Source organism: Prunus dulcis, chromosome 5 (assembly GCF_902201215.1).
Source record: "Prunus dulcis chromosome 5, ALMONDv2, whole genome shotgun sequence".
NCBI lineage: Eukaryota > Viridiplantae > Streptophyta > Magnoliopsida > Rosales > Rosaceae > Prunus > Prunus dulcis.
Genome location: NC_047654.1, coordinates 2,038,532 through 2,058,716, shown reverse-complemented (window position 1 = coordinate 2,058,716; position 20,185 = coordinate 2,038,532). Strand labels below are relative to the sequence as shown.

The following is a 20,185-nucleotide window of genomic DNA, read 5'->3' as shown; positions in this document are numbered from 1 at the left end:
TTTCCCATCCCTAACTCCAGCCCCTCCCCAGTTGCCTCTCTCTTCCCGTCTTTCTCTTTCTCCCTTTCTAGCCTACAAGGCACACTTATTCAAGAAAGATTTAGCCGAGCTTGATCCAAGACGAAGAAGCTCGTTGGTGTCCTCCTCCAGGCAATGAGTGCAAGCCACGAGCTCTACGAGCGCCGCATCATCGATGAAGGTTAACCCATCTCAATGGCCTCAAGCTCTTCAATCATATTCTTCATATCCAATTTTTCAACCACAACACCAACACCACCACCACAAATTAACCCATCTCCACCACCCAAAATCCCATCTTTCATTGCAGTGTCCCGATCTAGAACTTGCCACCACTACCCACATCAAACTTCATATCCCCAACTCTTGTCCTACCAGTTGGCTGGAACATAGGCATTTTTAGAACCCTTTTTGTAAATTGCAAATCAAGAAGAAAACCAAATAAACTACACTTAAAGACCTTCAAAATCCAAAGACACCAAAAAACAAGAATTCCACTTGAAGACCAATCTGTCCCATCACATCCACCTAGCAAGAAGCGTGTGGCAAAGTAAAGGAGAAAGAAAAGAAGATAGAGAGAGGCTGGGTAATTGATTATTAAAATTTTTTTATTGTGTAATTATGGTGTGTAGTTGATTTTTTTATTTTTTAAAGGTAAAGAAATTTTTTATTAATTTTTTTGGTCCATGGTGGATGTGTGATCCACTTTGCCTTATTAGATTGGTGGGTAAATAACTCATGTGTTAGGAATGACTAAAATACCCTTGCTACGTCAGCAATTTTAACATAATTTTGGATGGAGTTGACGGTATGGAATAAAGTGGAACACCAAATCATGGTCAAGGGGATTAAGTGGGCCATTTAACCTTCTGAAAGGCAAACTGAGAATTGACCAAAGTTTCAGAGAATACTACAGTAAATAAACTTAGAATAAATTCATTTGAAAAATAACATGTCAAATCTTATGCCAATTGCCAAATAGGGAGATCATAATTGCATGACGCTTATGCAATTGCATTTGCACTTAAATATTAACAAAAGGTGGAAACTTGATAACTTGTATAATTGGTATCCATGTTTTTAAAAAAAACTGGATGTATCGGTACACCTGGTGCACTATAGACATTGCCTTAAATCATGGGTTAGATCGAAAGGGGTGAGTTTGGACGAAAATGACCTTTAAAAATAGTCACGTGTAGTCACGTGACTATTTTTAACGATATGAATTTACTATCTAGGCTTGACACAGGTGATGAAATGGGAAAATAACTGTAAGAAGAAAATGACCCGACGGTGTAGATCTCGGATGGGCCCACCACGTTATGGGAGATATCGAGGTAGGCGCACGAAGCACACACGTGAAAACAATTCCCCTTTAACTATCTCCGTCTCTTTTGCCTTTTTGCGTTTTCAGCCATCGGTCTCACGGATCATCACCATCGTCATCATCACATTCACAAGAGACACAGCCAGCCAGCCCCCCTTTACACTTCCCTCTCTCTCTCTCTCTCTCTCTCTCCTCTCAGTCTTTGTGGCTTTTTGGGTCTGAAAAAAAGAAGACAAGGCTTTGATCAATCATACGCTTATTAGTATTGCAAGTACGTCAATTTGAATTATTAATTTTCTTTTTCTATTTAATATCATGATGATTGCTCTTTACACGCTAATCAATTACTTTGTAACACTAATTTCTTCAAATAATTCCACTCTATAATAATCATAATAAATATATTTATATATTTCTCTCTCTACCACTTTCTTTGGGAAAAGAAAGAAGCTGGTTTTGTGAATTGTGATGCAGTTTTATATGTGTAAAAGCTGGGTTTTTGTTTCTAGGCTGTCTTGAGCTGTTGGGTAAATTTCTACTCTTTTTTCACAATCTTTTTCTTCAAACAATTGTTTAATTGGGTTTTTTTTTTATCAGCTGTTCAACTTTGACTTTCTGGTGAGACCTTTTATTTTTCTTTTTGTTTTTTGTCCAACTTTCAAATACCAACAAAGAGCTTGGCTTTCAAGAATGGTTCCTCTTCTTCTTTTCATCAAAATGAGACTTTAGAAACTCAAAAGTATCCGTATTTGGAAATTTCATGAATGGTAATTGACAAATACTCGCATAAATTTTCTAATCAAAGTCTTTTTTCTAGAAGAAGCAAATTCATTCAAAGCAAGAAACCCAAAAGGCAGCCACAACTTTCAACTGAAAAAGAAAAGGAAATTCAAAGTACGACCCTCAAAGTGTCTCCCCTTGAAAGGGAATGAACTGGTTTTGTTGAAGAAGGCAAAGGAGTTGCAGATAATATATCAGGCAAGATGGGTTCTTTCCCGGGTCATGCTCTGCCAGGGACGTTGTTTTTTTTAGTTGGGGTATGGCACGTATGGAGCTCGTTGGTGAGATATGTATCCAACCCCAAGTCCTTCCGAGTTCAGGTATGGAGTCCTGTGCCGGGTTTTGATGGGAGGCTCAAGTATTTGGAGCTTTATATTATAGCTATTGGTACTTTCATTGATATGTGTATCGAGCTTTTGTATTCGACCCATCTCAAGTTCTTTGTCAATGGAGTCTTGAACCCTTCCCACATGAATGATTTTGAGCACTCTGGAATGCTTCTTATGTTCTTTATCTTTGGCGTTGTCAGTCTGCTCTCAGAGAAGACAAGGTATGCTTGTAGTCAATTGATTCATCATGTTAATTTCCTTTTTCATTATCTTTTATGTCATGCTGTGTAACAATCTGTTTGATTCTTGGGAAAGTTATAGGATACAGAAAGAGATAAAATTATGGACTGTTAGATCCTTAGTACTTGAGACCAGTGTTTTACCTTAAGGCCTAAAACGAGGCGTTTGATCCAGAGCCTTGTATTGAAAGGCGCGGCTATTAAATCACTGCTTGAAACTGATGAAGTAAATGTTTCAGTCAATTGAGAGCATTACATTTTCTATTTACTCAAGTGAATGTTTTCACTGCACCAAACACAAATTAACAGAAATGACACATCCAAAAACTATTTTTTTTTTTTTTTTTTGTTTTTTGTTTTTTTTTGTTTTTGTTTCAGGTTGGAGGCATTTGTATCTGTGTTTCCTCTGTTTCTTTAGCAGTGTTAAGATTTTAATTGATTGTAATTATAGAAACTTACTAAGCTAAACTGTTGAAATAATAGTACTTGCACACGTAGATGGCTGTGTCACCTGGTGTATATTAGGTGGGAATAATAATTTGCAATTAGATATTCCAGAATCCAGTGCAAGTGAATGGGGCATGGGGTGGTTTACATTGAGTTCAGCCTAAGCTTCCTTCAGGCATTCTCCATCTGCATCATCTGTTTTTTGTCTCTAGGTTGTTTTCATTTAGTGGTTTTATTATCGTGTTGATATTGGTTTGACATTATTTCTCATGATTTTTACTGGTTTCTAGTGAATCTGTGTACTGAAACTAAGAAGATAACAAATTAATAATTTCCTCATTTAGGACATCTGTAAAACTTGGGCTTTCGCTCTGTTCTGGGCAACTCAACAATTTGGCTTGTTGTGCACAGTGTTTGGTATTAGTCAACGCAGTTTTTAAGAGTCAATGAAATGGCAATTTGTTATTTTATTTCTGTTCTGTGATAGCCTAAAATATTGTATGTCCGCACAGTTTGTAATGTGACTGGAAGCAAATGGATGTCAGCAAGACCCTCCTTTCAAACAGCACACCCTCTCCCCATCACCACTTCCCTTCCTCCCCTAAAACCTTTGAATCCTGCAGTAGATTTCCCTTAATTCATTAGCCCAAGAAATATCTGGTAGGCCCCTTACATTTATGGAACCTAGGCACTAAACAAGTCAGCTGAGAGGTATATATTTATGTCCTACTCAAGTCAGCTCTAGTCATGCAGGAGCAAACTTCCAACCAGCTCCATTGTTTGACCATGGAGGAAGAGTAGATAATTGTTTCAACTTTTATCAGCTCTCAAGATGACAGATTGACTCCTTTGCAGCCCATACAACCTGGTGCTACCCATTTTGTACATGTGCATGCTGATGTTGGAGGGGCTTCTTCCACTTCCAATTTTGAGCCAGGCCTGCTGACTTGTGAAACAGACCCCCCTGATGCCTTCCCTTTTGCTGAAACACAGTAGCTTCTAGATGCTACACATCAACCAAAAACCATTAATTTTTTTTTTTGGGTTGCTATAGAAAAGAAGTCAATTGTCCTTTGGAGGAGTCTTCAATGACAATGCATTTGAACCTCCACCTCCCCTCTAGAGGTCAGAAAGTGGTGACACCACCTCAGCAGGTGGTGGAAGAAGGCAGCTGGTCCCAAACTTCAGGGGACTTGCTCTTATGCTCAGAATTTTGAGCCATTTTCTGAACCATCTGAAATTTATGGTCTGGTCCTCCTAACGTTGCCTTTGCTACTGTTTAAGTTCCTCCCTTTGATAGGTGAGATAAGGGCTCTTACTCCTGTTTTTCCTACCCAAGTTGACATTCATGTCACCAGTACCTGTCAAGCCCTTGCGTGTTGAAGATGAAATAACAATGATTCTGACCATTTGAATAATCTACTTGTCCTAGTAAACTCAAAATAAAAGCATTGATGGGTGTCAATGATCTAGTCTGGTAGTTCATCTAGCAAAAAGAGCAAATAGAAGTAGAATAGGGTTGCGGGTTAGGGCATCAAAATGTTAGTGCTTGTGCAACTTCTGTCTTTCTTTCCATGATCCAATTTCTTGTGGGAACATTATATGAAGTTCCAGTCTTGGAATACTAAGGTTTAAGGCACCTCCAATTCTGAGTTTCTATAAGCTCATGCCTATTGAGCAGGACCTGAAGAAGCCCAATAGAACCGAAGTCCATGATAATTCGCAGCAGCCTGCAGAATGCAGATTAAATCCACTTCTGCAAAAATATCTCAGAATTACTTGCGAAACTAATTTTATAAAATAATAGGATCCAAGTCCTTATGAAAACTGATTAAATTTTTATGGGGGTTTTCTTGAGTTCTGACTAGTTAGTATGCAGACCTGAAAATTAAATTATGAGATGGCGGCAGCAACTTCATCAATCTTCTCCTCTGACTCAGTTCATTTATTGCTGCACAGTATATAGGGTTCAGGTAGTTTAAACACCTCATTAGATGGTTCAGGATGTTCTCATTGCCACATAGGCCTTAAGCCATTTGTTGTTGGATTCCCTTTTCTTATTTGATTGTAGTTGGAATTTTAACATTAGAGACTACAGTTAAACATGGATAGGTGGTGAAAGCTATTTTCGCATTGTTATGGGTGCTTCAACAATATTACAGTACTCATCCGATCATAACCCCTAATTGTTAATTAAGTGCTAATTTATTCATCCATCACTTCATCTAAGCAATAACCTCTGTTTTTATTTTTTGGCCTGTTGTGTATGTGATAACCTTGTAAGTATGTCTAATTCTTTTTTTCTTTTAATTTCTTGCATTTAGATTTCTTCCGTTGCCTGAAGGAGCTCTTTGTCTGATTGCTGCCACAGCATTCTGTGCAGAGTATCTTCTGTTCTACTTTCACTCAACAACTCATAAAGGCCTCGAGGGTTATTACCACATCCTCCTTGTCCTTCTAATTGGGCTCTGCATATTATCGACTGTTGCTGGAGCCCTCTTACCAACCAGCTTTCCAATTGATTTATGTAGCGGTATTGCCATGACTCTACAAGGCCTCTGGTTTTATCAGACTGCATTTACTCTCTATGGCCCCATGATGCCAGATGGTTGTCAGCTTAAGGATGATACGATCTCATGTCATTCTGTGGACAATGAGGTCCGGGGTGAGTTGCTTGCAAACTTCCAGTTCTTTGTCCTGGTTCTTGGTGTACTTACTGCAGTTGTGGGAGGATATGGTTTTGTTGCTTTAAGATTTGGGCATTCTGATCCAAGGAGCTTGCGTGCGGTATAGGATGTATTGGTTGAAGATCGAAATAGGGGTACGCTAGCCTATCCTTGTATATATTTTTGTTGCAATGTTGGCAGTGGAATAAGTTGAAATAACCCAAAAACAAAAAGGGATGAAAAGCATTCCTGGGGTAGTAAGATTTCTCTTTTGATGAACCCTTTTTTATTATTATTATTTTTTTGGGGTAAATAAAATGGCACTGTTCTAGCATGATGATGTTTTCTTTTTGGAGAAAGTTTAAGAAAGAAAGATTGGAACTCAAGGGAAAACCATCAAAAAACGTTTGAATTAATTTTTAGGTACAACTATTTCACTGTTTGTCTTCAAATCTGTATGCAACCAGTGCTGACAAAATTACTTATGTGATTTTACAGGTTTCTAATGCATATCTGCGGGAAAAGAAAAAAAAAAAACTAATGCTTACGGGAGGGAAAAGCTCAAACATGGATTTGGAGTTTGAGGGTCATCAAGTATGTGGATGTACAGTTCGGCATTCATAACATCAAAGATACAAATAGAATTTTTTGTCAAAATAATGTAGAGGCCTTTGTTCAAAGTCATGTTTCTCCTAGTTTGGGCCAAAATTGACTTGGGCAAATTCCATAGCTTTAAAAAGAGATAAATTGAGATTGGGCCACAGAAAATCAGGAAGGACGCAAGACATACAATCTCTCTCAAACAGATTTGATCAAGTTGATTTCAAGTTTCTCAACAACCTTCTTGCTTTCACGTCTTCATTTCCCGTCGACAACTTCCAAGAAATTTTTTGTTCGTTTGCTCTGCTTCTTCTTTTTTTATTAGGCCTTTTAGCACCAATAATGGCACGCCTATAATTAAACCAAATAACATATTTCAGTCCATCTAGGGCCCAAATAACTTAGAACCAGTACTAGAAAATACATTTGCACGCTTTTTGGGGTGAATAACCATATTACAAATTTGCCGAAAAGACAAAGTTATATTTAGAAATAAATATAAACCAATAATTTGCCACCTTAATTAAAACTTTTCTTCTTCCTATTTTTTTTATAGAGGAATTAAAACATTTCTTAAAAAAACACATTCAATTAGTCTCAATATCAAAAAGCACATTCAATTAGTCTCAAGATGTGGGACATAGATACCTAGTCTTTTAGATTACAAAAACAGAGTTCTTTTTCTCTAAACAAAAATATCTTAAAACAAAGGAAAGAAGAAAATGAAGTAACAATTTCACAGCAATCTTTTAAAGAAACAATGAGATTGACAATGATTATGGTTCCAAAACAATGCCAGACATTAAATTAACACATAAATGTTGAGAAAAATACAAAGAGCAAAGAGAGAGAAAGAGAGAGAAAGAGAGAGATCGTAAATAATACTTCAGCCAAGAATAATCTCAACTCCTACTCAAATCACAAGCAGATAAAGAAAAATGATATCAACATATATTCCTATTAAATTACAGTAACATATCAATAAAACACCAAAAAAAATCAATACAGCCATACCATAGCAATACAAAAGCAATATGACTACAATACAACCGCAATAAAATCACAATACGATTGCTGTTCTTGAAGAGGGCATGTAAACCCAGACTTCAAAACCCCCTAAAATTGGACCAAAATGCTCAAACAATGGCCACCTAATGCCAACACATGCTGTCATATTCAGAAAAGATGGTTTTGTTTGGGTTTGTTTAGGTTGCAAAAGGGATTCGAAGAGGACGAAATTGAGGTTTGGATTTGGGTAGAGAAGAAAACAGAGAGGAAGAGGAAGAACTGGGTTTTGAGGGCAAAGCTGTGGGTTCTGTAGGTTGTTGTTGATCTTCTTCTTCGTGAGAGAGAGAGAGAGAGAGAGAGAGAGAGAGAGAGAGAGAGAGAGAGAGAACTAAATTTCAGAGAAAAGTGATGTGTACAATAAGTAGACAATAAATATATATTTATAGGTGATAGTTGCAAAAAAATTGAAGAGAAGTGATATTTCCAGAAAAAATTATTAAAAAGGTGGCATTTAGGGCTATTTCCCTATAATCTATCACCTTTCACTAACCATGTTCATTTTAATGTTCAAAAAGTTGCATGTGCACGATACCCTTTCAATGCATGTGTATCAATATTTTGAACGTTAAAAAATATCCTCCAACAGAGACATGCAAATCACACAGCCTTTTTTGAATAGATGGCACATTATTCGACCAAAAAAAATAGATGGCACGTTATAACAAAATCTTAATTGAAGTAGCAAATTTACTCAAATATTTTGTTTCCGTTCATACGGGAAATTGCAACAAAGCATATAAATTTTCTAAGTCCTGCCTAGGTGACTCATACCATAACTTGCGAATTTCAATTACCCTAAAACTGCATATAATGCTACAATTCCGAAGGCAAGTCTAGGAGATTTCTTTTTTTTTCTGTAGCCTACAACCTGCTTACAATAGTCAAACAAAACTGATTAAAACCGCATATCGCTTCAAACAACATAGAATTTAGATTTTATTTCCAAACCAGTTTCAAACTTGAGAGAATGAGCTACTACTATTTTACATAAAACCAACAAAATCAAATGCAGCACCCACATTGCATTTCCATATGACAAACCAGCTGGGTAAAGTTTCGGCTGATTGCACTTCCATATGATAAACCCACATTGCACTTCAGCCAAATTAGCTTAGCCGCTCATACAAAGAACGCGGGCTGCCCAATCGCTTTACACAGTATTTCAAATCCCATATAAATTAGTAGAGAGCAAATATTTCAAATCCAAGGCACATCATATGCACAAAAAGTATTTATTGCACACAACATTGGATACTGTGAAGATGAGTACAATTTATTTAATTTAAATATGCATCCCATGGGATATCCAAACCCTGTTTAGTAAGGAACAATGATGGATTCTATAAGCTCTTGAAGTGGAGCTAGCTCCTTCTTGTCAATTAGCCCAAATTCCTGCAAAAACAAACACAGTATAGTTGGATCAGCAACCGACTTTACCATTCAAGCAAGAACTTTGTACATCAAGTAAGATTTCATGCTGATAAATTAATGTTTAAACACTTCATGCATTTTTTTTTTGTTGTTGTATGTTTTCAGACATAACTGAGCTTTTCTTTGATGCACTTGACCGCATATTGCTTTGGTTAGGGGGTTTAAAAGCAAAAGGTTCAATGACATACTTCATACTACATATTTGCATCTAGACACTTCACCCAACACTCATGAACTACCCTTCTTATTTGCATAAATATCATGATTCTAATCATTAGCAATATCTTCTCTCATGATTGTTCATGTTCCTATTCAAGAAATCTAGTTAACATCTGATAATAATAGGGCCATGCAATGTTTTTGGACAACTAACAATCTGTACTGCTTTACCAGGAATTGACTTCAATGTTTGAGTACCCCGTATATTTTCATCAACCGGACAAAGATGAATAGAAGTAACTCTGTGCTTACTCGCACTAGCATCAAATATGGCAATACAATCACACTACTCATAGTCCAATAGAAATGACTTCCTATCGGCCGATACACCGATATATCACTATTTTCAGGTGTCGACATCAATACAGGGGGTAAGTCTATTTCTTCCCCCCTTAGGCGATATATCTCCGATACTTGCGATATCTTCAATATTTTCCAATATTGCCAATATTTCCCTGATACTTGCACATTGTCGAGGCATACGTGAATGCATGATTTCACGCTAAATCGAATGAGGCTTATGCCTCTGGAGCCATTTTTTTGAATGGTTTTGAACTAAATCTGGTGATTTTGAACTCAAGTCCGGTGGTTTTGGAATGAAAAAGAAGACAGGAAAACAGAGGAGTGACGAAGAAGATTATGCCTCAGAAACTCTTTAATATATTTAGATACTAACTTTAACCTTGGGCTGAGCCCAAACAAACTCCTGTTTTTTGAAGGACAGCCCAAACAAACTCTTAATATCCTTGTGCCTAAAACTACTTAGAAAATCAGCAAAAATAAGCCCAGAAATCAATTAATTAATTTAAAATTTTACATCTATTTTTGTATATTTCATATGTTTTATGTATAATAATTAAAATAATAGGCCTTTGGTGTGTTAATGGGTTGTACTTAACGTCTATGAAAGCTTTACTCAAAACTTCTGTGTTTTAATGCCAATATCTATCTTTTTTTGTCGATTTTTCGCGATACTTAAAACGATATCAATATATCCCCCTAAATATCCGTAAATTGGAGGCCCGATATTATCTGCACGGCCGATATTTTCATCCTTGCTTCCTACTATGTTTTTGGGGAATTACATAGTACCAAAGTTTCATAAAAGTAGGCATTTCAAACTGTATGAAACTTTACACATGCTTTCAGAAACAGCGGAAGCATAAGAACGTACAAAGAATGTCCCAAGATATGGCTACTAAATCAGAGATATTTAATGAAGCACAAAAAGAAGATTAGTTATACTGATACACTGAATTTCAAGAGCAGCTAGTGGCAGTTATGGTATTTCGTCGGCTGTTTTAGGAACCTTAAAGTTGTTGGAGATGGCAGGTTGTGGCTGGTGGAATTAAGAGGACTCGAGCTACAGATGATTTCCTTATGTGTATTCAACCTGCTGAGTTGGAGACTTGAGGTACACAGGGCTGCATTTTTAAGTTTCCAAATCCTTCTGGTGATTTCATCATTTCCTGGAATTCAACTTTGGTGAAGGTAGGGCAGATGCCTAGAGCTAGGATGGGTCCCTTTAAGTTCTTTAGTTTCATGGAATATTGGGATGATTTCTTACCTACTGTTTCTCAATGCTGGACCTCTCAGGCTGCTGGTAAGTTGCAATTTCAAGTGTGTTACAGGCTTAGGCTAATAAAACTGAACTCAGAAGAGGAGTTAGGTCCATGTTGGGAATGTCTCAGTTACGTCTAGGGAAGCTAAAGGAACCCTTGCGGTTCGTCAACATGAGCTGCACTTGGACCCCTTGAATACAAATCTCAGAGATCATGTTTTCTTTAGATGCATTAATTAGAGGAATTGTTCTAGGATCACGTCCATTGGAATATCTGTTGCCAACATTATGGAAGAGTATGAAGATATCAAGAGTGAAGCTTTATCTCTCTATAAAAGCTACAAGTGCAACGAAGAACACCTCATTTCAAATAGGCTTTCCCATATCAGAAACTTTATTAAAAATTCGATTTCAGATAGTCAAGCTAATGCTATGTGTATTGAGGTGGCTCTTGACGAGATTCAAGTTCGTATTTCTTTGAATCCCAACAAGGCTTTGGATCCAGATGGTTTAAATGGTCATTTCCTTAGGAAAGCATGACGTATCATTGGTGCAGATGTTAATCAACTGTTACGGAGTTCTTTTTGTATGAGTCAGCTTGTCAAGGAAATAAACTTCACCAACGTGCCCTTGTTCCTAAACTCCCCAACCTTTCCAAGGTGAGTGAATCTAGGCCTATCTCCTCCAGCAACTCCCTACATAAAATTATTTCCAAACTCATCACTAATGGAATCAAGGCTGTTCTTCCGGATATCATTTGAGTCATGACTCATCCCAATCTACGTCTGTTGCTGGCTATAATTGCTGGCTATAATTCCTAACAGTCATGATGCAATGGATCCAAGCCTGCATTACCTATGAGTCCTCTCTTACAGTCAATGGTGAGTTAGCGGGATTTTTTTTTTTTTTCCTAGCAAGAGGTGGCTGTCTCACTTATTCTTCAAAAGAATCTCCACACTAAACCCCTCTTTCAAATTCCAGAGGATGTGTAGTAAGCTTAGACTCGCACATATTTGTTTTTCTGATGATCTCATCATCTGTCATGGGGACCTTTACCCTGCTTCTGTTTCAATGAGTTCTCTTGATGATTTCCAATCTCTCTCGACCCTAACAGATAATATTAGTAAAAGGCAACACCTAAGGCTCCTATTCTTCAATTCTTTTGCTATTCTCCACGACAAACTCCCATCCAGTACCATGGGAGTCCTGTTATTACTTCCAAGATAAGTTTTCAAGATTCCTCTAACATCATTGACAGGATAGAAGTTGAAATGAAGTTCAGAACGTTAGAATTTGAGTATCCAACACAAACCAGTTGGCAATTGGTGGAGAGACCCAAGATCATTTAAACTACTCATGCAATGCTTCCATTTCCCATGTGGGACATAAAAGGCGTGCTTCACTGCGAGGTGCAAGGGTTATGGAAATGGTGATGTTTGATTGAGAGTGGAAGGAAGACAAGAATTTTGTGACCCTCGAACATTCTTCGTGAAAGTTATGTCTTTTGGGGGTGGAAGACAAGAATTTTTTGGAATTGTAGCTGTTTTGGGGGTAATTTGGTGGGAGAGAAATAGAAGAAATTTGTAGAATCATAGTGGCAATGAAGAGGAGAGCTCTTGTGTAAAATTCAGGGCATCCTTGTAGACTTCACTGTCTCCAGATTTTAGGGATCTTTCACTTTCTGTAATTTTATGAGATTGGGGAGCTTCTGTAGGGGAGTTTATAGAGTTTTGATTATGAAGTCAAGAGTATATTTGTTTTCCTTTTTATGAGTTGTATTAAAATGTTGGTGGACCTCTTGTTCATCAAATCTTTGTGCCATGTTTTATGATTATTACTAATAACATTTTGTTTCGCCTAAAAGAAGAATACAATAACAGAGCTTTATTTCTCCTTTATTAGGTGATCCTTCGCTCATCACTACCTTCCCACAAACAATCCCTTATTAATTTGTCAATCGTCCTAACACCCTAGTAGGCAATCCAATGAAAGGCATGATCCCAAAAATTTATGGCACGCAAATTACCCCATAAGGGGAGGCCCATAAAATTCAAAATCAGAAAACACACGAAAATCTATTTCAGGATATTTTTTTTTTTAAAACAAAGGAAAAAGCAAAGTTGTTGCGGGTACTTACACAGGTAAACAGTATGAAATGCTTGAAGCAAGTGTTTAAATGGGCCTCCTCCTTAAGGCTCACAATTTTCTGGAAATGAGAGTGATATATGTGGGCATATACACGGAAAAGTCTTTTGAATATTGTCTTCACAACCTCCCTGAAATTGGGGGGAAATGGTGCGCCTGAAAAACAAACGAAGGGGACACATATTGGGGCAATGAATTATAATGATCAGATGAAAGGCACAATATGATTAAAAAGAAAATATAATAATAAACACTACCTAGCTTTTGGGGAAATATGGATTCATCATCAAGTTGAGATTCAATCCAGTCCATCAGATATTCAACATATTTTGGAGCCGAGACCTCTATAGGTTTCTTAATTAGTACACCATCTGCCCATCTATACTCATACCTGTAGATTGTTTACAAACAAAAACCAAAAAAATAATTATTAACAAAAGAAGCTGGGTTAGACAAAAGGTAGTACTAGGCATACAGAGATTCAGTTAATCAATAAAGCTTTCCAATCCATCAGGTAAAAAGAGAAATTGTCTGGTGGTTTGCTGAAAAATTCTCAAAATGATTTTATATAACAGAGACTGAAAATTAACTCTAAAACTGTTGGCACGGTTGGTTACTGGAGAATCCACATCTGGAATAGCCAGAATGGAATTCTTATCTGTAATGGTGTAGGAAGCAAGTACAGGGGTTTGTGGGGCTGAGAAAGGTGGAAAATCCAGAAAAGGGGAAGTTGAAGCATAAGAAGTTCCACATACTGTTTGAAGGAGTAGGTTGGTTGTCCATGGGAGCGAGGAAGTTGGACATGGTGGGGCAGGGTGGTGAAAGGTGTAGAGATATGTGAAGCTTCATTTCATTCTATCTTATCTACAAGTATATTGAATATTTACTCTTTTAGTAGTATTAATTAATTGTAAGAAAAAACATGTCAATACCAGAGACTCAAAGTAATAGTTGAATTAATAGTCTGTCCTTATGCGAACAGCTTGCAGCAAACTGAATCCATTACTATTAACTATTTAACATCTTGTACATTAAATATCCGAATTCATTAATATTGATATGCTTTAAGAAAGGCACTGAAGTACACAATGGTACAAAAGCTCAAACAATGAAAGGTCAAACAATAACATTACCATAAACTAATCATTTAAGGAAAAAAAACGAACAATAAAGTAACAAATATACTGACATACATAATTTAAATAAATAAAAAAGATATACTCCCATACTTGGGGCCTGCAGTCATCGTAGGACAATTCTCTGGAGTACAGAACTCTGTGAGAGTACCATATAACAAATTGACCTGATTGAAGAAATCCACAGCTGAAATTAAAAGAGCAACAACCAAATTTCAGATATAGATCACCATAGAAGAGATTACATTAAATAAGAAATTGGGGGAAAGAGATACTTAAATGTTTTGGCTCTGTTTGTTTCGTCTTAAAACAGATGGGAGAAAATGAACCCATTTGGTGTTAATTTTTTGGTTTTTTAATTCTATTAATTGGGGGCAGATAGAGCAAGAGACACAAGATGTGAAGGCGACTATTTTCGTAAGAAACAAAACTCGTAATCATGTATCAACCATGTAAAGAACCAAAAAGACTAAAAAATTGAAAGGCGACGTTTTGTGATGTGTGTGTGTGTGTGTGTGTGTGTGTGTGTGTGTGTGTGTGTGTGAGAGAGAGAGAGAGAGAGAGAGAGAGAGAGAGAGAGAGAGAACTGTTGACAGCAAGCCATTCATTCAAATCTTCTCCTGTTGGAAGTTTTACTGCTTCTCTTAGGTTCCCGCTACCTAGTGTAGCATCAATGTGCTTTCTAAGCTGAGCCCCCTGCATCGCACAAGAACAAAAATTAATGAAGAACCTCAGTTCTACCTATATATTTGTAGAATAAAATCCAAAAAGCTCTTTCCATTCTTTTCATTTTTGGATTTTCGTCCCGGTAAATTGCATTTCTCATCCTTAAATCATAACTTTATGGATTCTCCTTTTCTGATGCAAATCCAGTTTTTTACACATCTTACCAAGTTTTATTTTTCTCATCCCAAAATTGTCCCCAATAGCATTTAACAGAGTTAAATCCCACATCTACAGGATTCAAACCGTACAAATCTCACAATTTTAAATCCATATATTAAGATAGTATGATAGTTTAAAACACTAGGAGAAACTACCAATAGGTATCTAAACACAAGGAAAAATTTATCCACGGCTGCATCTCAATAAGGAAGTCAGATTGACAAAAGAAGAAAATTAGATTTACGAAATATACCCATATAATATGGGTTCAAATGACAACAACGAAACTCGACAAAACTTATGTATGTTGGAAGAAAATGCACCCACATGAAGAAGGGTACGCTTAAAAGACCCATAGATACATACACAAAATTAAGGGAGAAAATAATCATGGGTAAATAAAGAGAGGGAAGGCAGGGAATTAGAGGGATAGAAAAAGAGAATTTGATTGACAAATGTATCCATAAATGTGGGTAAAAACAACAAGAAGAAAATTCAATGAAACTTACATATGTTGAGAAATGTACACATATATGAATGGGTACATATAAAACACATGGTACATAAAACTGATGAGTGACGACTTAATCCAAGCCGTCCAGACCCCACCACCTACATCAAAATCATTTCTGACAACCAATCCAGCATATGCCATCTGTCCAAATGCGCACTTCCATCTCCCAAGTCCCAACCCCCATTGTCAAAGCCTACACATACATACTTCACCCAATCTCTATCTAAAGTCTGCTGCAAACCCTCCTTTCCTCTTCAAATCATAGATCTCAAACATCTAACAAAACCACTCCAGAACAAAAAAAATCCAAACTTTCACTCATATAAAGAGTGAAAAGGAAGTGAAAACCCACAAGGATTCACATCACAGCAAGCTTTTTACTGCTGCAAACCCTCAGAGGATAAGCTTAAAGCCTACTTCAGAAAATACACCAAGGTTATGCAAAAACAAAGGTTTTGGGATTGTGGTCCTTGTCGATCCTGTTGTTCTTCCTGTTCCTCCTGCATCCCACATTGAGAAATGATTGTTGTTGCGGCAAGAAGAAGGTGGAGATGTTGTTAGGTGGCTAAAGTTAACAAAAGGAAAAAAAAAAAAAAAGGGCCCCATGGGTTTTTTTGCGCCCGATTGAATCCCCAAAAGTTCGCCCAAACATACTCAGCCTATTTCAAGTCAAAGCACTAAGGTTAATTTAATCGAGGAATTGAACAAACAAGTTTTTTTAACTGAAGATAAAAAGGTGTTGGCATGTCATTTGGTCAGTGCTAAATTACTGATGTGGAGAAAAGTCGAAAGGACAAGAATCATAACCAAAAAAGAAACCAAATTCTAATTCAAAGATTAGGCTCGCCAAGCTTAGGAACCTAATCATGCTTCGTTTGTCTTCCAAAAAGCTTAGTTAGAGGCCCCACATACATGTGGAGATGATATAGAGAATAAAATAAATAACTCAATAAGTCATTAGCTGGAAGCTGAAACAAAAGAACAAGAAAAGGTGCACTGAGACAGCAGCTCCCCAATCTTCAGCAAATCTAATGTAAAATTACATCAGCCGCATAAGCATTCTCAAAGCTGAACCACAGAAGCAGGATTATCCTCTAAAGTAGGGTGCTTTAACTATTGCAGTCAATATAACATTAAAATAAAAATGGACATTAAATTTCAAATTTCACTACTAAGAACCGGATATTGCATTTCTAACATAAACAGAAAACATGGCATGAAAAGGCACACAAGCGCACCACCACTGAAAAGTTCAAGCCCATTATATACAACTCTTAGCATGCTCAAACTATCACAAATAAAGATTACCAAAATTGCAAGTTAATTAAAGGGAAACAACCTTGCTCCCTGAGGGTGCGCTCTTTTTTGGGCGGAATGTCCTCTGGTTTCTGCATCAATAGTAAACTTAAGTTCTACAAAATTGATAATGACTAAAAATAAATACTAATTTCTAAAGAAGCAAATAAATATGGACTTGCATACATCAACACGCACACACAGGAAAATGAGGCGCAGAGAGAGGGGTTAGAAAGTTGGTGACATATTGAAATTATGGGGTGTTGGTTCTGAGAGCTCATTAAAATTTTAACATCCTCACCAATTAAGCTTTTCAGTATATAAAAAGGTCCCAATTTAATGATTTATTTATCTACAAAGTAATAACTATCAGGAGATTAAATAAACGATAACATGACTATTTACCCTAAATCTAGCCTCTTCTCACAGCTTTGTACTCTTCTGTTAACTCTACTTAGTCCCAATAAACTAACCAGCATTGTGATTTTTTGTTTTGAGATATATTAATCTAAAACCAGGTATAATCCCATATTACGGTAGACAAGGAGTCCACTGAAATCAAACCTAAACGCGATAAAAATACAAAAAATTGCATTATGGTTACAGAAACTACCACCTACAAAAACAGCACCGCATCCAATCTGAAAATATATTGTAGAAAAAGGAGCATCCCTAGACCGAAGCCCAAAAGGAAGACCCAAATCGAACATTGTCATGCAAAACGTCTACACCCTTCGCTCCATAATTGTCAAAAATCCTTCTGTTTATTTACAAGCAACACATTCCAAAACACAGACAAAACATCACATGTCCAGAAAACTTCACCCATTTTACATCCCCCCAAGAACCTTGACCTTTCAAATAAAATTGCAGTACAGGAGATCCCTCTCTTGAACAAACATACACAACCATTTCCCAAGTAGCCCCTTATTTTTCATCACCAAATTACCCACCCCTAAACAAGACTTTGCTTTCCTTCTAGATATTACATCTCAACCAAACCAATGCTCCTTTTTCCTTTCTCCTTTCCTCAGTACCTTCCCACAAGAAATTCCTCATTGACTTTTCTAACTTCTTTGCCACTTCGCAAGAACTCTAAATACGGAAAGATATCAATTGGCAAACTACACAAAAGAGAATGAAGTAAGAGTAAGCCATACTCCCTGCCCTTCCAAATGAAGCCACAGCAATTTCCCAAGTAGCGCCTCAAATTAGCCACCCCAAAACCATCCTTTTCTTCATTCTATATATCACATCCCAACTAATCAAGTGCTCATTGCTTCCTTTCTGAATACCTTCATGCAAGGATTTCCTCATTACCTTTTTGAACCTTTTTTACACTTTAATTGGAATTATAAAAGGGAAAGATAATAATTTGGAAAACTTTTCAAACGTATTAAAGTAGAGTAAGCCTTCCTCCCCTCGGCAAAAACAGCTTCCTTCCATCTGCCACAGCATTCTTTGCATTCTACACATTCATCCCATTTTAATACCAGAGAACGGCAACATATTGAGTAAATAGTTATTATCCGTTATGTTCCAGACGCCAAATCATCATTATGAGAAATGATGCAAATTAAAAATAATCACTTCCAAGCAACTGAATGACCCATGTCATGCATTAACTACCATATTGCTATCCATCTATAATGTTATCCACCACCAACAATCTTGCCGTTATTATTTTCATGAACTACCAAACCTGGAAAAGAGCTTTTGATCATCAATAGGCATCATTTATCACTATTACTAAAATTTAATAACTAACAAAGAGCGAGACAATTATCAATGGTCATTCGATTTAGTTTCTTTCTTTACACTAATCCTCGCCTACCAAATATTGCATTTACATAACACTTACAGTATCATTGTGTTTGAATAACAAAAGATAAAACTGTGGGAGGGGAGAAAAACCCATTAATCAACACAAATAGAGCAAAACAAACCTATCAAAAGTCACCAATTTCATAGATCAACTGAAAGGGCTCCCAGTATAACATATCAGGCATCAACTGATCAGGAAGGAAAGAAAATGGAAACTTCCAAGCATAGAAGAAAGTTCAATTCTTAAAGATAATAAAGAAATATACACATCAAAAGTTTATACTTGCCTGCCCAGACCGAAGAGACTCATGGCTCGCGAGAGAGAAGGAAGAGGTTTGTGTGTTGTCAATCCTTCGTCTTTCTTTAGCTGCGATCGAGCTGAAAAAGAAAAGGCCCGTACTTTTTGTTGTAAACCAAAACAAAAAACACAGGGAACTGTTTTCGTTTTTTTTTTTTTTTTTTTTTTGGGAAAAACTCCTTTTTGGTCATAGGAAAAAATTCAATTTGATCGCTTTAAAAATAAAATTTGCCCATTTTTTTTACCAAAGTTAGTGTCCGTTTGGCATTGCTTATTTGGGGTAATAAGTAATTTTTTTAAAATTTTGAGAAGTCCAACCCGTTTGGTAAACTGTGAGAAAATCACTTATTATTAAAAATTGTTGTGAGAGAAAGCTATAAAGGAAAGCAGCTAATGAGGTGCTTTCATTTTCTGATTATTCAGGAATCAGTTTCGAAGAGGCGCTGGGTTTAATGATTATGTGGCAATCATTTTCTGTGCATAAAATCAATACCAACAACATGGCTTTATCTCACAGATTTCTCTCACAGCAAATCCAGTGATTATTTTCACAGACTACTGTTTACAAGTTAAGTTATTTTTAACTTGGCTAGACCAAAAATTTAGCCGATTTGGTCATCTATATACATAGAGCAAAAGGCAAATAATGATAAAACATTCAAAATACCAAAAAATGTCATTGGTTTATGTAAATATTAAGAATTGAAATTATTAATTAAATGAGAATAATATGGTAAATTTTCTCTTTTTCATATTAAAAAATTAAAATTAAAAGAAAAATCAGATAATAGATCCTATTTCTATGAAACACAACTACCCATTATCTTTTTTAATTCTAAAATAAATTTAAAATTTTTTAGAAAATCCCTCTCGCATGTGCGAAAGCGCGTGCGAAGAGGCTAGTTGTCATTTATAAAGTTTGCAATTTATAAACATTCTATCTAAGTGCAATTAAAAATAAATAAATGTAATTTAAAATTTATAAAAGATAAATAATTATATATAAAAGGTTTATCTTCAATGATTTATGAAGGATACAAGAATACAATATGTATATAGGGATGTCTAATGTAACAGTCCTATACTGATTACAAAGTAAATTACAAATTAATCTCATAACTAAAAGTTGTTACAAATCGTATTGAATTGACTCATTGGTTTGGTGGTAACTGATGTAACTCCCTAACACTCCCCCGCAAACTTAACTCTAGGGAGGTGACAAGTTTGGAAACAAGACGATTGAACCGAAACGTGGGTAAACCTTTGGTGAAAACATCAGCCAGTTGGTGTATAGAGGGAATAAATTGAACCTGGTGACTTCCCGTGGCAATGCATTCGCGAACAAAATGATAATTAAGACCAATATGTTTTGTGCAAGAATGAAGACTAGATTAGCAGCCAT

General features: G+C 36.4%; 2 protein-coding genes across 4 annotated transcripts; one reads left to right on the top strand and one right to left on the bottom strand.

Annotated features, from left to right (window-relative positions):
• The first annotated feature begins 1,442 nt into the window (after positions 1 to 1,442).
• Positions 1,443 to 6,659, top strand: LOC117628415 (transmembrane protein 45A). Of its 3 annotated transcripts, none has more exons than XM_034360872.1 (4): positions 1,443 to 1,616; positions 2,166 to 2,675; positions 5,465 to 5,961; positions 6,305 to 6,659. In XM_034360872.1, the coding sequence occupies exons 2-3, from the start codon at positions 2,329 to 2,331 to the stop codon at positions 5,931 to 5,933; spliced, it is 816 nt and encodes a 271-aa protein (XP_034216763.1). In that variant the 5' UTR covers positions 1,443 to 1,616; positions 2,166 to 2,328; the 3' UTR covers positions 5,934 to 5,961; positions 6,305 to 6,659. The 3 variants fall into 3 exon arrangements, with proteins under 3 accessions (XP_034216763.1, XP_034216761.1, XP_034216762.1); XM_034360870.1 differs by having other exon boundaries at positions 2,163 to 2,675; XM_034360871.1 differs by lacking the exon at positions 1,443 to 1,616 and having other exon boundaries at positions 2,004 to 2,675.
• A 1,727-nt stretch (positions 6,660 to 8,386) lies between these two features.
• On the bottom strand, positions 8,387 to 18,936 carry LOC117627439 (MOB kinase activator-like 1A). Its single transcript, XM_034359548.1, has 7 exons — positions 18,773 to 18,936; positions 16,705 to 16,753; positions 14,554 to 14,662; positions 14,060 to 14,153; positions 13,088 to 13,221; positions 12,823 to 12,986; positions 8,387 to 8,866 (listed from the first exon to the last, which is right to left on the bottom strand). Exons 1-7 carry the CDS (start codon positions 18,793 to 18,795, stop codon positions 8,792 to 8,794), a joined length of 648 nt encoding a protein of 215 aa, XP_034215439.1. The 5' UTR covers positions 18,796 to 18,936; the 3' UTR covers positions 8,387 to 8,791.
• Positions 18,937 to 20,185: the final 1,249 nt, after the last annotated feature.

Coding starts and splice junctions, on each gene's coding strand:
- LOC117627439 (XM_034359548.1), bottom strand. CDS start 18,795: ATGAGTCTCTTCGGTCTGGGCAG. Junction 14,663..16,704: donor GCGCACCCTCAGGGAGCAAG/GTTGTTTCCCTT, acceptor TGTGCGATGCAG/GGGGCTCAGCTTAGAAAGCA. Junction 12,987..13,087: donor CATATTTCCCCAAAAGCTAG/GTAGTGTTTATT, acceptor TTTGTTTTTCAG/GCGCACCATTTCCCCCCAAT.
- LOC117628415 (XM_034360872.1), top strand. CDS start 2,329: ATGGGTTCTTTCCCGGGTCATGCTCTGCCAGGGACGTTGTTTTTTTTA. Junction 2,676..5,464: donor CTGCTCTCAGAGAAGACAAG/GTATGCTTGTAG, acceptor TCTTGCATTTAG/ATTTCTTCCGTTGCCTGAAG.